At 48.4% G+C, this 20,117-nt stretch overlaps 1 protein-coding gene across 1 annotated transcript in view; it reads left to right on the forward strand.

The window, feature by feature from the left end:
- Positions 1-20,117, forward strand: part of LOC133280480 (TGF-beta receptor type-2-like) — a 34,289-nt gene that overhangs the window by 11,243 nt on the left and 2,929 nt on the right. Inside the window, 5 exon segments of the mRNA XM_061475266.1 lie at positions 9,258-9,408; positions 13,303-13,505; positions 16,468-17,276; positions 17,383-17,524; positions 18,746-18,873. Of these exon segments, the coding sequence (XP_061331250.1) occupies positions 9,258-9,408; positions 13,303-13,505; positions 16,468-17,276; positions 17,383-17,524; positions 18,746-18,873 (1,433 nt within the window).

A 20,117-nucleotide genomic window follows, 5' to 3' on the forward strand; every position in this document is an offset into this window, starting at 1 on the left:
CAGTGGGACTTGGTTTGCATCATAGCTCCTCGCATTTGACTTTCATAGCCCAGTACTTAACCAGCGACCTCCAAATGCCTAATGAGATAAATATAGTTGTTATCGGGCAAACTCACAACTGCTTTTGTCTGCCAGGGAGGTTTTTGCCTGGCATGGTAATGGTTCTGTAGGAACCTGCTATAATTACTCAGCAACCTGCAACAGCCAGCACACACTTGGCACGTAGGAAAAGAAAAGATCTGTGTTAAACTGCTGTCCTGTGCGACCTGAGGAACTCCTGTGCTTCAACTCTCCCTCAGGCCACCTTTTCAATGACAGATGCAGAGCATCCCTGCTCACATCCCAAGTGGCCTTCAGAATGGCCCCCAAGACCCTACCTTGTGGGTTCTCTTCTGGTTTTAGGACGGCTTTGCTCATTGAAGGAGTCAGCAGAAGGCTACCTCCACATGGAGCTGTGAACTTGTCCACCAGCATCCCCTTCAGGGCTGTCCTGTTTTGCCCCTTTAGGACCCATCATCTTCCCCTGGGATCATGGCTTGGTACCAAAATTCTGTTCAAACTGCAGTCCAGCAAGTGGCAAATGCTGCTACACGATCCATCAGCCCAATCAGGTGTAATTTGACAACTCAGCTTAACTTGGACTTAGCTACTTGCCTGGGTGAAGCAGGTGCCTGGGTGCCCTAGGGGCATATGGAAAACCAGTGCAAATAACATGCACATAGGTAACCCCCAGCCACCAACTTTGCTGATGTTTCAGTGAAGAGCATCAGCAAAATAGATACAGAAAAACACATAACATTTCAGACATTGCTGAATGTTTCAAAGACAGTGAGAAAAACAAACTAAATAGTGCAGGGCCACTTGTGTTTCATCCAATCTCCATTCCTCCACCTTCAGCTCAACATCTCTGGGTGCAAACTGGTGGTTATAGGAAGGATGTTGTCTGTAACACCAGGAAGAATGCTGCTGAAAGAGCTTGAGTTCAGAGTCTAATGGGAGTATAGTTTTTGCCTCACCTGGTGCTCCTAGTCCTTCCAAAGTTGAGAAGGTCAGAACATTCTCCCCATCATGTTGGGCTGGGTCTGCTGGGCTTCAGGACCTCAGGTCTGCAGTGCTGGCTTGCTTTGCTTTTCAGACTTCAATGTTAAACTTTCTTTGGTGAGTAATTTTCACGTTTGAAGTAGTTCTCCAGCTAAAAGGCAAATGGTATGCAAACATAACATGTTCCAAGGAGCAACAGAAGTCCACAAAGATGCTTAAAAATTATTAAGTGAAATAAACTTTACCTTAATAGCTTCTTGGGAGTAAACGGAGGGGATTTGCTTGTAACACCCTGTCATGTTGAGCATGCAATTTTTCCATATTCTAATGGTTTGCATGAAAGCTTGGATGCAAAGTAGCCACATGGAGATGGGGAAGATCCTCCAGGAACTGCTTTGCATGTGGAAATTAATTTCAGTTCAGCCACTTCAGAACATGTTTTCTGTTTACTTTCTACTGACACGGAATCAGCAGCGGTTGCATCACATGCGGGATTGGTTAGCCAGTTACATAATGCTTAATAAATCCAAGAGAAATAATATGAAACACATCACCCACTCTAGGAAGAGTAACAGTACCTCAGCCGGTGTCAGTAACCCATCTGGGCTAGGCACTGGTGAAGCATCTGAACCCGATGCTAGGGGGATGAGGGGTTGTGCTGCTGCACAGTAGATGTGATTAGGAAAAATGCTTGGGGTGTGTTTAGAAGCCTTGAAGACAGACAGATTGCCTGGACAGACCATGTGTCATGGTAAGGGTATATCAAAAAGCAGAGCTCCCACTCCTGCAGAGAGAGCAGCTCACCCAAACCCACAGGGCAAGGCAGGCACGTGCTCGCGCACCCAGATCCAGCTGTATCTACTGCTCGCTTCACCTCATTAATTTTCCTCTGAGTACTTGGTAAAATCATAACGGCCCTTAACAGAAAGAGCAGGGTTTGGCAATTAAGCTATTTACCACAGAGTGTTTTCTCAGTGGTGGCGTGGAGAAGAGAGGACGCTTTGCTGAGGTATCAGTGCTGGTGCCCAGGGAGTGAAGAGGAAGGGGGACAACCCAGGATGGGGCTGCCAGGCTAAACACAAAACAGTGGTGCTGAGTTGCACCCAAAAGAGTGGGGTGTGCAGGAAGACGACAGTGTGAGTGCCCCAGCTCTCCCAGGAAAGCTGTCCAACCTACAGAACCATTGCTCCAAGCACACTCCACTGCAACGGACCAGTCCTCCTTTCCCACATTTCCCTGCCTGCTCTGCTCCCTCACTTTACTGCTAATCCCAGGGGAAAGCTGCTGCTGCCTTCACCCACCAGCAGAGGAAAAGCTAGGGATGAAGGGGTTAACTACTTCAGGCTCAGCACGAGCCAAGTCTGTAAGTGACTCCCTATTGCTATTTCGAAAAGAAGCTGCCTGGAAAGGGAAAGGAAAAAAGAAAAAAAAGAGAGAGGTTTACTTTACAACCATCATTATTTCATCTGCAGAGTTTATACAATGGAAAATAAAAGCCAGGGTACACGAAGTCAAATCATTTCTGTTTCATTAATGGTATGGAAATCGTTTTGTTTTTATAGAGGAAAAACAAATGTGAACTCGATGTGTGTGTGCGCGCGCATGCAACTCCTTTCATTGCAAAGGGCAGAGCAGTGAAATCCAGAAATAAAAAATGACTCAGAGGCCGTAGGATCTATGAGTCAGTTGAGCTGTTGTTGTTTTTAAACACAAGCAAGAGCACAATATGGCAGATAATTGCCTGTGCAGCCCTCCGGTCACAGGCGTCCCCACCGGCCTGGCCATCCTGCAGTAGCATGCCTGCTCCCTGCCAGCCCACCCCAGCACTGGGCACCACCCGAACCCTGAACTGGCACCCAGACCTCCAGGAACCAATCCCAGAGGGACTGAACATGGTTATCCCAGCAGGAGCAGCTCTGGGGGAACAGAAAGTGAAATCCGGGGCAGGAAATTTGGTATCTCCTGGAGGGGAAACACCTTGCTATGGGTGGAGGAGAAGAATCCCTGGCGTTGCTCAATTTCATTGCCTTGGGCAAGAACAAGATGGGCTGTGACAGTGGATGGAGGGGAGAAGCAGTTCTAAGGGCAGATGGAAGAGCAGCGTGGGGTTGGGTGCACTGCCCCTGTCCTCACCCACAAGCACAGACATCATCTTACTGAAGTCAAAGAGAAATCTCTCAGGCCAAATCCTCCCTGCCAAGTGCCAGATATTGTCTCAGCAGTACTGGCTTTCTTGAGGCATGACCCTAGGGTACTGCTCTAGGAAATGTCCCAGTCCCCCAGAAGAAGGGTCATTGCACTGACGCATAGACAACTTGCATAGGGTACCCAAGCAACACCGGAGATTACCAAAGCAGAAGGACAGACAATATTCTGCAGAGCTCATCTCTCCCTGGGGTGAAGTTAGATCATGATGTAATTTAAGCATCTGAAAGAGATTGGAGAAGTCTGCTGGTACAATTCATACCCAATTTACTTTGTAATGGGACTAAGCAGAATTTGCTAAACACTTAATTTAAAGGGATATTTTCACAAAGGAAAAATAAGTGGTGGAATAAGTCAGTTACCAGCCTGTTTGAAGAAGATCCAAGCAAACCAGAAATGTATACTGCATGCCTTTCTGGCACTGGAAAGCACTGATGTCTAATGCAATCAAAATCAGCCTTTTTTTATTCACCAGGAAACATTACTGGCTCATATCTTGCTCCATAATGCACTCTGCCAAGTACAATATCTATTATGCAGAAAGATGTGGGACCACATACCTGAGGGCAGAGCCTGGTCTTCTGAACTGAATGCAGCCTGAGAGCTGCTGGGTTTCCTGGGGGATCTGGGTGTTTGTGTCTTGCAGGAGCAAAAAAATGGGATAACAAGTTTTTTCAGCTCCATTTGGTCTGCTCTACCTCTCCTACAAAGATAAAGATGCAAACTTTGTAAAACACATAGAGTGGCTTGGTACTAAAAGCCTCTTCAGTTCAACAGCTGAAAGTAGCACCAGATTCCACCACTGGAGAAGCAAAACTGTGCTGGAGGAAGCCAAGCTGCATCTGAAAGGAGGCACTGGAACAGATTGCCCAAGGAAGTTGTGAATGTAGCACCCTGGCAGTGTTCAAGGCCAGGCTGGAAGGGGATTTGAGCAACTTGGTCTAGGGGAAGGTGTCCCTGCCCATGGCAGAGGGTTGGAACTGGGTGATTAAGTCCTTTTCAACCCTAGCCATTCTATGATTCTATGAACATCTTAAGGCCTAGTTCTGGGGAGATCGTGCAGTGAGACCAGGCGCTTTCTGACAGATCTAGCTCAGGCTGGAGCTGCCTGCAGGAAATCTGGGGTCTCTGCTACACAGGTCATGCTAGACAATTGCAATGGTGGCTTCTGACCCTACATAGGATCTCCTTAAATCAGGGACATAGGAATTAACCTGATGTAGCCCATCTGTGGCACTAGTGATTGCTTCATGGAGGAGGCAGCTGAGAAGCAACCTGCCAATGGAGAACACCTAGATCCTGGTGTTCTCACATGGGTCAGCAAGACAGTGGAATCCATCAGCCCTGCTGTTGCTTAAATCCTAAAAACAGGTACTGGATATAATATGGAAAGAATTTGTTTGTTCTTACAATACTTTTATGAGAGGCTCTGCTATTGTGTAATCATGTAATTAGCCATGCATGAAAGCCCAAGGCAAAGCCTAATCCTAAATTTAGCAGTGGATGAAGGACTTGCTGCTGAGCCCGGGCTCACCCAGGTGGAAAAGCAGGTCTCAGCACAGGCTGGGTTTCCATCAGGCCACCTTCTGGGGGTTTCCAGGAGCAAAATGGCTGCAGGGTTGAGATAGAGGTGCTCCCCAATCCTGTTTTATTGTGCTGCTGTCAGAGAAAGCCACACAGCATGGCAGCTAATCTCCCAGGCCTTAGTCTCTCCAAGTGCAAAGCATGGAGATTACAGGCTGACTGACCTGCATGGAAAAGATGATGCAGGGAGCTCCCGGAGCCGCTGCAGTATTGGCAAGCTGGGAACCCCTCTGCAACTGCTGAGTTAGCATCAGCCCCATCCCTGAGTGCTTAGAGAAACACAGGAAAGAGAGGGTAGACCTCACTGTAGAGTATTAATGACCTAAAAATGTTCATTTTTTCTTTGTCCTTGAAAAATAAAAAACAATTTAAGATAAATTTACTATTGAAAGATGGAGCATAACCTGAAGGACCTATAATGGCAGTCCTATATGGCAGAGGCCTTGGTCCCCTTCTACCTGGTGAAGAGGAGAGCTGGGGGCAGTTCAAGTGTCTTAACACCTCATACCAAGCACCTTTCCTTAAGCCTATCTGGTGTTTAGTTGTCACAAAACAGCATGCTAGAGAGAATAATTGAGAATTAAAATTGCTTGTTCTGCCCCATAGCAAAAATGCATTGCCTGCCATCACTTTGGCTATGAAGCGATGAAGCAGAAACTTTCCCTATAATGAACGCACTGTGCCTCCACCTCCATGCACCCCAGGCTTACTCCTTAGTGATTCACCCTCTTTGAGGGCTGCAGTGTGCAAAAAGCTGGAGCCAGAGTTCGGTGGTGGAGGACCTACCTGCTCTCTGGGGCTGCACAACCTAATGAGAGCCCTGTTTATCCCACTGGGTTCTTACACTGCAGTCACCATTGGCAGCTGAGCACATGGCAAGCGAGCAAAAAGCTCATCTGCTGGGAACTGACTGCTTCCGCTTCTGCGGAGATGGGATAGTATGAAATTCTCTGTGAGAGCTGTTTTAGATGACTCTCTTCTGGGGGGAGGAGAATGGGTTATTGACTACAGCAGTGGGCCTTGTAGGTGGCCAAGCAGAAAGCATGGATGCCCTGAGGACGAGAGGCTGGAGGGCTGCCCTAACATGCATGAAAAAATATCCTGGTGTCCTTGGGTGGTGGTATCACCCCTGCTGCTCTTGCAGGAGACTCAGGCAATTCTGGTGTAGTTTTGTCCTTTATTCCTCTACTTGAAAAATATCTGATATTTTCTCAGTAACCTCTCTGGGGTCCCCATTATAGATACCAGAAGACTTGATCCCCCTCTCGTGCATAAGAGAACAAGCCTTCCTATTGATAGGAAGCCAAGCTCACTGTGAGCCCACCTATCGGTGACTTCAAACCATCTTTCCAACTGTCATTCCACAGTAACTTTGACTAACTGTACTATTTATTGGCTCACATCACATACTTATGGCTTCAATTTATTTTTGGAAAACTCAACCCACATTTAATTAGTTTATAGTTTGTTCCAAGTTTTGCTTATCCAGCTTTTTTTTTGTCTTTTTTTTTTTAAGTTTGTATTTTGATGTTTAGCATTTGCCTTGAATGGAATCTTGAATGGAATCTGGAACCCCTTTATGGAAGTGTATTGTTACTTTTACTGCTCGTGCAGCTTTATTAAATCATCCAACTATTAATATTGAAAGTGTTCATCTGGGTCTAATCAGGGCCAAGATGAGTGATGTGGCAGTTAAATTGCACCTACCAGCTAATGGTTCAAGGACACAAAGTCCTGAAGGAACTTGCAGTGGGCTTTGTGCTCTTCTTTTTAGCTTCCTAGGAGAAGTAATGGGGGAAAAAGCAGGTATTCCTGCTCTGACTTTTCTTTCAGAGCAGATAACAAAACTGCAGCCTGAGCTAGTTTAGAACCATTTGTCTCCAAAGAATTTTGTCTGGTTACCACAATATTTCTGGATCTTCTTTCCATATTTAACTCTTTCCTCTGCCCTGGCTTCCCCCCTTCGCAGAGCAAACAACTGTCAAGTCAAGATCCCCACCACACGAACCACTACAAAACTGCCAGAGCTGACATTTTGCTCTGAGACCTAAAGTAAATCCTCGAGATAAGTAACAGAGCAAGTGGGTGTAAAACAACAAACTCCATCACTCTTCTGCACCAGTGACATCTACAGACTGGATTTATACATTTCTTCTCCTCTCCAGGGCCTCCACATATCCCTGGGATGATGGTGCTGAGCCCATGGTCCTGCATGAGCAGGAATCGGGGAATGAACAGGTTGAGATGAAGGGGTGAAAGAAGAAATATGGTGGCATCACCAGAGCACAGCCTGGGTGTAGTAGGGCTGGGTTTTGGGGAAAGAAACCGAGTTACCTTCAATTCTCTGTTCCCACGTACTAACACTGATAGAGTCTGTAGAGCGCAGTGGCTGTCACTGTGGATCGGTAGCCCCATGCAAATACTGGGCTTAATTTCTGATCCACCTCCAAAACTCTTATCCTTGAGAGAAGTTTTGCCCAGGACCCTTTGAGTCTTCCCCTGGCAGAGAGAGACAGGGAGATGTGGGTAGCTTGTGCTGGCTGCAATTGCTTCAAATCCCAAATTGCTTCAAATCCCAAAAATGGTTGAAGTCACCATTTCAGTAGCTAACCCTTCAACAGATGGGAAACATTGGATTTGTTGAGGTAACCCACAAAATCCCTAGGTGCCTCGGCAAAACAGAGCAGCCCAATGGGAAGGTGGGATGCTGTGCAAGAGGTAGTGGGCAGCATCCTCGCTTGCTCTGCTCCAGGCTCCCCCCTGTACCTTGCACAACATAATCCCTGCTGAGCTGCATTTTAAGCCTCACATGGGTCATTTAAAACAAAATTTCCTCCTTCCAGCTTTCAGGTGCAACAGGCTTTTCTTCTGCAGCCAGGTTCCCCCTCTGCTGTTAACTTTGGCCCTACATAGGAGGCAGTGGGAGCTTGTAAATGGTTTAATTTTGTGCGGGCACCTTCCAGCTGTGATCTATGGCTGTCACATGGAGGAGGGGGTCTGGGACAACAAGGGAAGCTGAGCAGGGCCATGAGATGCTCTCAGAGCAGGCTGTGAGCTCTGAACTTGAGAAGCAAGGAAGCTAAAATGCCCTTTTTGCCACTGGGACAGTATATGAGTTAAAAAGGGACCATAGGCTTGGCCATTGGCCACAGGCAGGTCACAGGTATGACCATGAAGAATGCAGGAGGTGCCGCAGGGCGTGCTCCTGTATCAGCAGAGCCTTGCTTGCAGGACTGATGCTTTGCAAGCCACAGCCAAGGATCTCTCAATTTGTTTCTTATACAAACTAATACAGGTGATGGAAAAGCCCTGTGACAGCTGTTGCAGAACAGTGATCCATGACTGTCCCTTTCACAGGGGCTGGGAGCACTCAGTGCTGATGGACTCCAGCAGTAGAGAAACACAGATGGTTCAAACCTTCAAAAAATTAACTGCTGAGTTCAAGTTCCTACCTGAAAACTCTGGAGTGTGTTTACTCTGGAGTGTGTTTAAATGAAAATGTATAAATATATATTTGAACACAAGCCACTTAGTGGCTTCTTTTTTATATATATATATGTAGAAAAAGACATTCAGCAGCCTTAAAACAGGAAGTTTAAATTTAGCTGGGATTTATCCCTTAGCTGAGTATAGTTCATTCACCCTTTGTATAAAAATAGAGATAATTTTATGCCCGTGAGATACATGCAGAGCAGCTCCACACAGGCAGCAGCTATTCCTGCCACTGCAGCCAGATCTGCTACTCTAGGGGCAGGAGAGCATCTCATGTTGGGCCACGGCAGGGCAGGCAGCAAAGCCATGGAGGCAGCAGTCCCTGTTGCCCCAGAACTCAGTAAGTATCAGCCCATGGTTTATTGCCAAAAACAGATGCTTGGGGAGCAAGCGGCAAACGTGTTTCCTGGCTTGGGCTCATTGAACAGGCAGAGGGAGGATGAGGAGGCAGCAGGAAAGGAGGAAGCTACCACAGCCTGGTCATGCACTCCCCGAGGGAAGGGAATAAACAAAGACTTCAGGCATGCAGAGAACTAGAGATGTCCCTTTTCAGATGTGGTATGAACTCAGGATGAGGAGAGGCACTGATTTCAGCCTGGGTTGTAGAGGAAGAAATAAACTTGCCCTTGATGATAAATAGTACGGGAAACACAGCGGGAAAATGTGGTTCTTTGTGGCCTCCCAGGCTCTGCAAAGCTGTCACCCATCAGGACCTGCCTCCACACTGCCAGCATCCCTCTATCTCCTCTAGGCTTCTTCGGCATCATCTAAAGCACATTTGACCAAGCAATGGAGCAAAATCAAAGCTATAAAAAATATGGTCAATTCGGGCTTCTTCACCACTGGTGTGGAAATCGCTGAGAACAGTGGTTACTTTTCCCCACTCCAGGCAAGCATGGCCACACTCACCCTCCACCACCTCTCTGCCCCTGCAGCCTGCAGTGTCAGTGCTCGCCGCAGCCTGAAGACCAACCTGTGCAAGTGGTGTGACTCCACGCCACCAGCCTGCGAGGAGAAGGTGTGCTACAGCAACTGCAACCTCAACTCCTACTGTGAGGACCCCTATGAGATCTGCGTGGCCATATGGTAAGTGGCAATTCCCTTGTCCAGGTGGGACTTGAGTGAAAAAGGGGTTCGCTGCTCAGCAACTCATGGGAACACACATGTATGTACCCCTACACTTGAATTATTGCCCATTAGAATAATTTCGGACTTTCTCTTCCTCTCCCTTTGACTCTATTATAATTAAAACTACAATTCACAGTAAATAAAAAAACAAAACAAACCAAACCATTGGTCTGCCCTATACTTAGTACCTGCTTATTTTCTAAATAAATTAAGCATTTAAGTGCCTGACATGGAGTGTGGCAAGTTTGCTCCTGGACCTCTAAAGCCCCATAACCCCCTGAATTTAGCTTTACAAGCTGAACCCAAGGGCAAAACCAGCACCCCTGACGCCCAAAACCATTATGTCCTCCCTCATCAGGCTGGTGAAACCATGGCTCATGCACAGGGGTGCAGCCAAGGCTGTCTCTGTCCAGCACATGGATGTCTGAGCTGGTACCAAAGTGGGGTTTAACCCACTGGGTATAACTCACGTCCTTCCCATCCCCTGGGAAAAGCCCTTTTCTGCTTCTGCAGGAGATACCTGGGAGGGAAACGCAATCTTGCATTTCAGACCATGCATCCGCCACACCATTTGGCCCGGAAGAGAGCCTCCTCCAGCTTTTTGGTCCCCATGAGCAAAACAAACAAACATCCATTTTGGGTCTGCCCAGAGTGATTTTCCTCCTCTTTCCCTTTTAATTTGGCTGCCAAAGTGAAAGCCAGCCAAGCACTTATCACTAGGCTTTATCTCAACCTGCTAATTAGCATGAATGCTGTATGCTCCACTTCCCGGAGGAGTTTGCCTCAACGTAATTGTTGCATTATGGACTTTAAAAGAAAACAAATCACAAACCCAACAAGAAATCCAAACAAGCAAACAAAATCCACCCCCTGCCCTAAATTCCCCTACACACACGGAGAAGCCACCTTAAACCCTGGGTAGGCAATCCAGCACCTTGCTCAATTTTCTCATTGACAGCCTACATGTACAGGAAAAAGCAAGTCCCCCACAGCATAAATCCCCATGCCAGGGAAGCAGTCCCACTGCACAGGATGGCGCTGCACTGTGCATCATGTATTGGATGGGGTGAAGCAGCTGTGGGGTCACAAATAACCTGCCAGCCCTGTAACCTCCTCCCAGCATCTCCCACCCCATTTTAAGATTAAGATCCCTGCAGTCAGGGCTCACCTCCAGGCCAGCCTTGCTTCTCACTGCTCATTTGCAGAGGCATATTTGGATCATATGAATTTGTCTTCTGTGGATATCAGTCATAGGTCCCATGCTCATAAGCAGTGTGCTCATGTCCTGCAGCATGCCCAGCCTGAGCAGCCCACAGAGGAGGTGCTGGAAGCTCCTCTTACAAATTACCTGGAAACCCAAACAAATGTGAGGAGCACTGAAGCTGGGGGACTTCATCAGGGAGAGGACGACAAATCAGGGTTCTTCCCTCAGCTCTTATGGCTGATTTCCCAGCTGACCTCGAAGGCATTGTGAAACCTCTTCATACCCTCACCTTCCTGCTTTGCACTACTAGGTTGGGAAGCAGAGGCTGTCCCTTGAAAAGTAACTAATGGTTGTAATTTCCTTTGAGTGGTCCCAGGAGTAGCTGCAATGCTTTCTAGCTGCCTGTAGCCCCTGTAGGGCCTGTCATTCCCCATCACACATCCTCACCCAGGGCTGTCCTTCAAACCCAGCCAGTGCTGGGTTATCCTGCCTCCTCTGGGAAAGGCTCCAGAAGCAAGGACCAAACCCTAATGCTCTTCTCCCAGCTCTTAATTACCCACTGACTCTACAAGGCAGGTGCTGATCCTCCCCATAGAAGGGCTGCATCCCAGGTGCATTTCTCTGATGGTGCCTGCAGGGCAGGAGCCAACTGTCCCCACACTGCACGGTATGCCTTGCATGCCGTGCCAGCAGCCCACACTAGCTCCAATCTGGCCCTCCAGGGGTGAGAGGCTCCGTGGTGACGCCAACAACTGCTTCCTAATCCCATTTCCAAGCTCCAGCTCCTTTCAAATGCCATTATCTGCCCCCAAAAAGGACATTCCTGAGCCTACCTGGGCATCTCAGTTTTTGAGAATCACTTTCCTCACCCAGCTTGGTTAACAGTGGTTGGAGATGAAGCCACGGGTCCAGCAAGGACAACTCCGCCATACACCAAAAGAAGGGAGCTCCCAGCACTGGGATGTGGCTGTGCTGGATCCTCTAGCCAAGCCACCTCATCAACATCATTGACCAGCGTTGCCTGAATCCACTTGGAGAGCTGAGGTTTTCTAGCAAAACAAGCACCCTGTGCTTGAGGAATCAGACAACAGCCAGAGCCAAAGCCATCCTTTTGCTCTGCATGTGACACTTTTCCAAAGCTTTAATGGGAACCCAACCTAGGTGCTGCTGAGCAAAAACTGTGACATGTGAGAAGGACATAACTAACAATGCTCAGCAGCCAGACTAAGAAAAAGCTCTAAGGACATCATCACTCTGGAGCTAGACCTGATGCTGTGAGCCACATTTCAGTGAGTAACTGGAGTTTCATGAACAAGATATTTTGGTAATAAGCCTTGAAATATTTCACCTGTTCTCACTGTATTTGCTGAGTGTCTGTGCACAGTCAAATGCATCACAAGCACAGGGGTATTTTGCATCTCCACTTCAGAAAGGGAAAAAAGTCTCTTCAGAAGTCTTCACCCTGCTGGCTCTGTCTCTCAGCCAATGGGAGGGACATCTCGGTCTTCCCTGGGTGATGTTATGATCATCTCTGACACAGGGGGTGTTAGATGGACCTCAGGAAATACACAATGATTGAAACAAAAAGGGGGAAAAATAACCCCCAAACCCAGCAGGTCTGTCCTTTCCTTTTGAAAAGAACAAATTCCCTAGAAATGCCAAGAAATTACACTTTTACCTGCATCTTAATTACCTAAATGGAAACAAGGAGGAGCTAAGGTTTATTTGCATCCCTAGCGCTCTGCAGTCCCAGACACAGTGAAGACTGGGACATCACCAGGTTTCATTTGTACTTGCTCAGTGTCTCAGGCCATGGCATAAATGCAGACAGAGCCCCGTGGTTGGGGAATTGTATCGCGTTCACGTTATAATTTGGTAGCTCCAAAGGTCAAGCCATTTCTAGAAATAGCCCCAACCGGCAACTGAAGGGCTCTACTGCCGCAGGTTGCTGGAGGCAGGAGCAAATGGTCCTGCAATGACAGGGCATGACAACCAGCAATTAGTCCAGAGAGAACCCGGGGTGAGATGGCTTTTACCCATTCCACCTGCGCACACAGGTTGAGGGAAGCAGAAGGGAGCACCAGCCAAGTGGTCACTGGTAGGCAGGCATTTTGGCCCTCACATTTCCCCAGTAGAAGTGAAATTTGGGCGGTAGAGACTCCAACCCCTGCTGAGGCAGAGATGTTACAGCTTGTATCGCAACAGAAGTGACATACAAGGTAGGACCCTCATTTTGGAAGGTTGTCATAGGATCATGCAGCCCCAAACCTGCTGGCCTAGCACTTGGTGCTAGTAAAAGAGAAATTTTGCCCTGGGGCACTCAGCCTTAGGGTTGGCACTACCCAATCCAAGGTGTGATTATGAACTGGTGAATTCTACTGGAAACAATCAGAGCTTCTGGCTCACATCCTACTATTGGCATGAGCTAAACATTTCTCTTCTCAATATTTGGAAGAGACAAAGAGCTTTAACAAAGCCCCTCCAAAGCATGTGTAATTAAAACTATACCAGAACCACTGCAAACAAGTCATCCCCTACACAGATTTGCTTAAAACAAATGATCTTAAACCCAGGTTTAAGATGACATGCAGGTGACACAAAGGCTGAACAGCAGACTAATGTTTTGTTGGTTCATTTGGCACATGCAGGAGACAGGACAACGAGAGCATCAGGATCAGCACGCTCTGCCACAACCCCCACCGCCCCATTGAAAACCTCATGGTCCCCAACTACAATACCTCGCACTGCATCATGACCCATCAGCCCAGTGAGGAAGGGATCATCTACATCTGTGGCTGCGTAGACGAGCAGGAGTGCAACGATAAACTCATCTTTGAAAACCACACCAATGGCAAGTACTTTTGTTAATGTTATTTATGGGGGGAGAAGCACCCAACGCTAATGACAACTTGTATTTCCAACAGAGTAGGAAGTGTGATGCCAGAAAGACCTCTTTCAGTATTTTCTTTGACCTCCTTTTGTGAAAACTAGGTAAAATTTTTACCCCGTTCCTGAGCCCAGTATTTTGGATGTGGCTAAACCATCCCCCCAGCAATGCCTCCAGCCTTGGCCTGGAAACATCAGGTGATGGAAAATCCACTGTATCTCTCAGTAGGCTGTGCCCTTCAGTGCAAGGCGAATCAGCCGGGGAACCTGAAAGCTGACGCAACCCAGCGTGAGTCAATGCTCTGAAAGCTTTAAATAAATCCTGTTGGAGCAAATCCTGCCCGGCACACCCACAGGAACTGCTGGTGTCTGCCATGGCTGCAACCCAAAAAGGTGGACAGAGCCGCCCTGGTGCTGCACACACACGTAAGCACGGCCTGGCACACTCGTAGATGCTTTTGCAGATGGCTGGAGATCCAACAGGAGCTGTAAATCCACACAAGGGAAAACTAAAAGGCAGCTCATTTCTGTACCTTAGGAGGGTCGTATACTTTGGACATGCTTTCAGCAAGATCCTGAGCCTCTGGGGGTTTGTCCAAGCCTCCCTAACTCCAAATGGATGAGGTTTATCTAAGTGCCCATCAGGAATCTGACCTGTAACAAAAGCAAAGTGAAACCCCTCCAATTTTCCATAATTACAGAACAATGAGATGCTGAAAATGAGCCTAAGCAGACCCTGCAAGTCTGCGGCATAACTTCTCCTGCAATGCAAGGAAAAAAGTAAAAATCACATAAAATGCAAATTCTCAGAACAAACAAGCCACTCTTAATGAAGGCAATGATGCTAAATTTGGCAGTTCTTTGCTGCTTCCTGAGCCAAACATAACAGGTACACACACTTCTAAGGAAAGATAGTCAAATCCCAGAGCCTATGCTGGGATATATAATTTCACACAGAAATGACAACTGGCTCATTGGAAATGCCACCCCCTCCGAAGGCTTGCACAAACAGCCGCCTCCTCCCAGCCGGCACGCGAAGTGCTGCGAGAGCAGTGCAGGCCTTAAGCAATTATCTCCTCCTGGTGTGGTTTGTGGGGCCAGCTTGGCAAGCCCCACACTCAGAGACTCCAGCATTTACATCCTTTTTGTCTGCTTTAAGGGATCATTTGCATCTTAAATATTAACTTAGGGTCATCTTCAGCGGTACAGACAACTGCTGAGCAGAGAAATATCCAATACAGATGAGCACTTCTCCGGCAGCTGAAGCAGGCAGATTGTTTTCCCATTTCCCTATTTCTTAAGCCCTGCTTCTATATTTGGGCTGCTGGGTGGCACGGCCCTAGCACCAGGGCTGCAGGGGACCGCATCAGAACTCAGAGACCACCCTAACGAACATGCCAAAGCACCATCTCCTAAAGCCATACAAGCAGAAGCCTGGTGGACACCTTGAGATGCTGGGTAGGGTTGAGCATGCAGAGACCTCTTCACCCCTGCACCAGCTCAGCCTAGCACTGGAGGTCCATCTCCCCTCAGCAGGGATGGAAAAACCCACGCAGCAGTGCTCAACAAAGCATGGGTTTCTAGACCTGTGGTAATCATCAGAGCAACTATCTTTGTTCTCTGTAAAAGGAGTCAAGCCATGCTGCAACCCCTCCCTATCAAAGGGCTGTGCATCAGGAAGAGACATCCTCATGAAGGAATTTGCTGAAGTTGTTTTAACTTCCCCTTTTCGGGTCTCGTGCATGCAACTCCCTTAAAAACATCTTCTATTTCTTTAGAGTTTCAAAGATGGGATCTTAAGTATTGGGTAAATCCATCGAAGCAGTAGGTGATATCCAGGCGTAATGCTTTCCAAGATAAACATATTCCTGAGTTAGTTATTGATTTATATCAGTTTAGGTTGATCTTGTGGTTTAAACCTGATGCCTGTTTTAGAAACGCTTTCACAGCCTTGCAGAAATTAGCTGCAGCACATTTTTTTGAAATTTGCCAAGGAAAATAGCTAAACGCTCTGTTTTTCCAGAACCTGAATTATGATCTGCACACACTGAGGTCAAGCAGCGAGAGTTCTGCTTATGGAATGATTCTTATCCCTCTTCCCCTGGGTTATTATACTTGGCAGAAAAACCTCTGACTAAGATTTTACTTGAATATCTCTACTGAAGTCAGCATGTTTATTCCAGGAATTGCGAACATCAAAAGATCGAACAATTATATGTTGTGCGAGGGTTATGGCTTTGTGTGTGTGTGCCCTCCTCCCCCCCAAAATGATCTGAAGGTTGACAGGGGTTTAAAAGAAATGAAACAAAAGCAGCCATGCCTGGTCGGTTGAAGGGGATTGGCGGTGTAATATGGCAAGGAAGGAGATGCCAACACTGGCAAACAGCACCGCAGTAATGCTCCTTTACGTTAATTATTGTGCAAAGCATCCCATGCTCCCCTGGGCTTGGGGGTCCTGTGCACTCCCAGGCCTCAGCATCACCCCTGGCTCTCTGTGCACCACAGGGGTCCAGCAAGGCTCCGACAACAAAACCTCTCATAGATTTCCTCTGTTTGAGCTTTACCTCAGCTTTATCACTGCTATTTCTGCCTCAATTCCCCTTGCTGTGAGCACAAGCGTCACTTAGAAGCCACCAAAAGGCAACTGAGCCATTTTGGCAATGGCAGCAGGGTCTCCCATGCTGCACTGCCCAGCCCAAGTAATGCTGGCCTGCATCCTGCCCTTCACTTGATATACAGAGCTAAATTTGTGACCTAACAGCCTACTTCTTTGTCAGGATGGGTTTGTGTGCAGCATGCATTGTAGCCCTGCAAAGGGCTGCGCTTCGTTAATAGCTTCACCTATTTTCCTCCTCTTCATGATGAAAAGGAGCTGTTGCAGACCCATGGTGGCAACATCCTCACCTTTGCTCTCCTCCTCCCCTCAGGCTACTCCATGCTGCAGAGCAAAGAGGTGATCCCAGTGGCCGCCATCAGCCTCCTGCCCCCACTGCTGGTGGCGGTGATGATCACGGTGATATTTTACCTCTGCCGCACACAGAAGCGGCGCAAGAGAACCAAGGCATGGGGTGGGAAACCGGGACAGCCCCCGGCACTGCTGGAGGCAGGGAGGTCTGCTGAGCGGGAGGAGAAGTTGTCCGTGCTGATGGATGAGAGCCCAACCAGCGCCAACCCTACCTGTGCCAGCAGCCGCCCCGCTGAGCTGCTCCCCATCGAGCTGGATGAGATGGTGGGCAAAGGTCAGTTCGCGGAGGTGTGGAGGGCCAAGCTGAGCCATAGCCGCTCAGGGCAGTACGAAACAGTGGCCGTGAAGATCTTCCCCTGTGAGGAGTACTCCTCCTGGAAGAATGAGAGTCAGATCTTCACTGACACCAGCCTCAAGCATGACAGTGTCCTGCGGTTCCTCACTGCTGAGGACCGGGGCATGGGGCCCCGCCGTGAGTACTGGCTCATCACTGCTTACCACAGCCGGGGCAACCTCAAGGACTACCTCTCCCACCACATCCTGAGCTGGATGGACCTGCAGAAGATGGCAGGCTCCCTGGTGAGTGGGGTGGCTCACCTCCACAGTGATTACACCGCCTGCGGCAGGCCGAAAATCCCCATCGCCCACAGGGACATCAAAAGCACAAATGTCCTGGTGAAGAATGAGCAGGAGTGCGTGCTCTGTGACTTTGGCATTGCCATACGCCTTGACCCTTCCCTGACGGTGGATGACTTTGCCAACAGTGGGCAGGCAAGTACGGTCCCCTGGAGAAGAACGTTTGCAAAGCTACCCTCTTTGCCCCTGGGTCAAAGCCCTTGCCCACCCCTGCTAATGCCTCTCTCCTCTTTGTGGGCAGGTGGGCACCGCCAGGTACATGGCCCCAGAGGTCCTGGAGTCCAGAGTGAACCTGGAAGACTTGGAGTCTTTCAAGCAGATGGATGTCTACTCTATGGCCCTTGTTCTGTGGGAAATGGCTTCCAGATGTGAAGTGGTAGGAGGTAGGAGCATCACACTGGGGTTTCCACACACCTTTTTGCTCCCTTTCTCCACATACAGAGATGTGGCTCACCCCCATGTCCCCACCAATGGCATGAGATCTGGTCTGGGGTGGCTCGGGTCTCTGCAGGACTTCTAAGAGCTGATGGCAAATCCTCCCCCATAGCTGTCTTCCCTGTGTGCCATGACTTGAGGGGGCTGGCTCAGTGGGAAAGAAGCAGGATGGGACCCTAGGGGGTCATCTGGTCCAGCCCCTGCTCAGAGCCGGCTGGCCACCAAGTCACATCTGAGCCAGTGCCAGCAATCCAAAGCAAACCAAGCAGGAGGAGCCAAAGGTGCCTCCCCCTCCCTGGCCACAAGCACTTTTCTTTCAGAAAACACAAGAGTTTATATTGCAAGGAGGACTCACAAACTCCAGCCTCTGACAGAGCCACAGCCTGGCATCTGAACTCACATGTAGCAAAACATTTAACTAACTGCCCTGCTGTTAGCTCCCACCTGCCCTTCTGCCTGCTCCCCTTTCCTTTTTAGCTCTCTCCAGTTCCTTCCCTACCCCACCTACTTGCAATACAGGCCCATGGACCTGCAGGAAGCTCCAGACCTTGGGGAGATAGCTGCCCCAGCTGCCCTGCATGCCCCATGCTTTGCAGTGGGAGACCCTTGCCTGGCTCAGATACTCCATGCATCTTTTGCTCCTGAGCCAGTGTCCTGGACAATTCCCTTCCCACTCTCATTTCACCTACATTTGCATCCCGGCAGGAGCTGGCAGAAAAGAGGATAGCCTCTCATTTCTGCAACAGGGAGCTTCTCCGTGGCCTCCCAAGACATGGGATTGCTCTTCAGGAAGGGCCATTTCCCTTCTAGCTTGATCCATGCCTACAGCAGGAATCTGGATGCTGGTACTGTAGTCATCTCTCCAATCTTTCACCAGCACAACACATTTTTAGAGTTCAAAATATGTCTCAAAGACAGACCAAGACCTTTGTAGCGTGACTCTTGGGTTCTGGAAGGTGGTCGGATGCTTCCTCGATCCTGTATCTAAAAACAAACTCTACATGAAAACCCAGCACTATGTTCCTGTGTTCAGATTCTAAATTGTTTCCAGATCTGTTTATTTTTGCAGACTGATAAAAACAAATTTATTCTCATCTGGTGGACCATACCAAAGCAAAGCAGTGAATCCATTAAAAGCATCCTGTAATGCAGATCTTGCTTCCTTGCAGAGGTAAAGAATTACGAGCTGCCTTTTGGATCTAAAGTCCAGGAGCAGCCCTGCGTGGACACCATGAGGGACATTGTGCTGCATGGCAGAGGGCGACCCGAGATCCCGAGCAGCTGGCTAGTGCATCAGGTAAGGTGGGATTAGCTGGTTCAGAAAAAAAGCTGCCCACATTGCACCACTTCAATAAACCAGCCTGAAAAATGACTGAAGTTGTAATCAAAGCAAAAGCAGGCAGAACTCCTGGGCCCCACTTCCAGCTCCATTTGGGCTTACCTGCGTAAGCCCCACTACACCCATTTCCCTGGGGTATAAAAGACACCAGCCACAGGTACAGCAAAATTTACTGATCAATAGCCACAATTAGAAAGTGTTACGAATGCCAAGTAACGTTATCCTGAAGATAACTGCAAAATGGAGCACTTTGGTGAAGAATCTTCTCATGAAAGAGTGAATCACTTGAATCCACCCCACTTCTCCCCTAAGCACCGTATCCAGAAAGCTCTAGCTCAGAAAACATGCAGTCCCTCACACAAAACCATCTCCCAGCGGGGACAGAGGGGAGGAAGGTGCATCCAGCCTTCTGCCTGCTTGGCTGGGAGGGTTTCAAGCTCAAGCTCATGACAGGTCATGACTTGGCATGTGAGAAGAAAGCCTTCCACTTCTACAAGCAAAGGCAAAACTGGAAGCATCTCCCACAGGTGAAACAGCCAGGAAACACACATGAAGCTAAGAGCAGGGAACCTGCTAGGTTCAAGTCTTGCCAAGGGGAAGTCTTACAGCAGCAACAAGATGTGCTCTATTAAAACCATCCACAAGCACACCCAGACCAGCCAGCTCCAGAAACATAGCTTTCTCCTGGCCCTGACAAGTCCTCTCTTCCCCATGTCCAGTACTTTCTTCCAGCCATTTGGGACACAGGGGTAACAGGCACACTGACTGCAATTTCCTAATCTTCCCAACTTTAGTACTGCTTAAATCTCATGTCCTGTGGAAAAACACCATACACTGATCAGCAGTTCAGCGCATCTGAATACCAAGCTGAAACATTGAGCCTGCTGGCTCACATAGCCTTGCAGCATTCAGTGCTTCATTTTGCAGTGTCCACCCGTAAAACAGACTGCTGCTGCTTCCACTCTGCCCGTGTTGCACATAAAGCCTAGCTTTTCAAAAGGAAAGATGCAACTTCATGATCTTAGGAGGCCACGTGTTCCCTACAATATCTCCTCCCAAAACTGTTAGTTCAAAGACCCACAGCTGACCTGACTGACTAAAGCCGCAAACAGCATCAAATGAATCTGCGGTTTTTGCTGGGCCACCAGTGAGTTTGTCAGTCTGAATTTCACCTGACCTTTTCCCTTGATGAAGGCAAATAC

This window comes from Pezoporus flaviventris, unplaced genomic scaffold (assembly GCF_033815535.1).
Source record: "Pezoporus flaviventris isolate CSIRO_AGI_PZ_B2104156 unplaced genomic scaffold, CSIRO_AGI_Pfla_v1 ptg000001l, whole genome shotgun sequence".
NCBI lineage: Eukaryota > Metazoa > Chordata > Aves > Psittaciformes > Psittacidae > Pezoporus > Pezoporus flaviventris.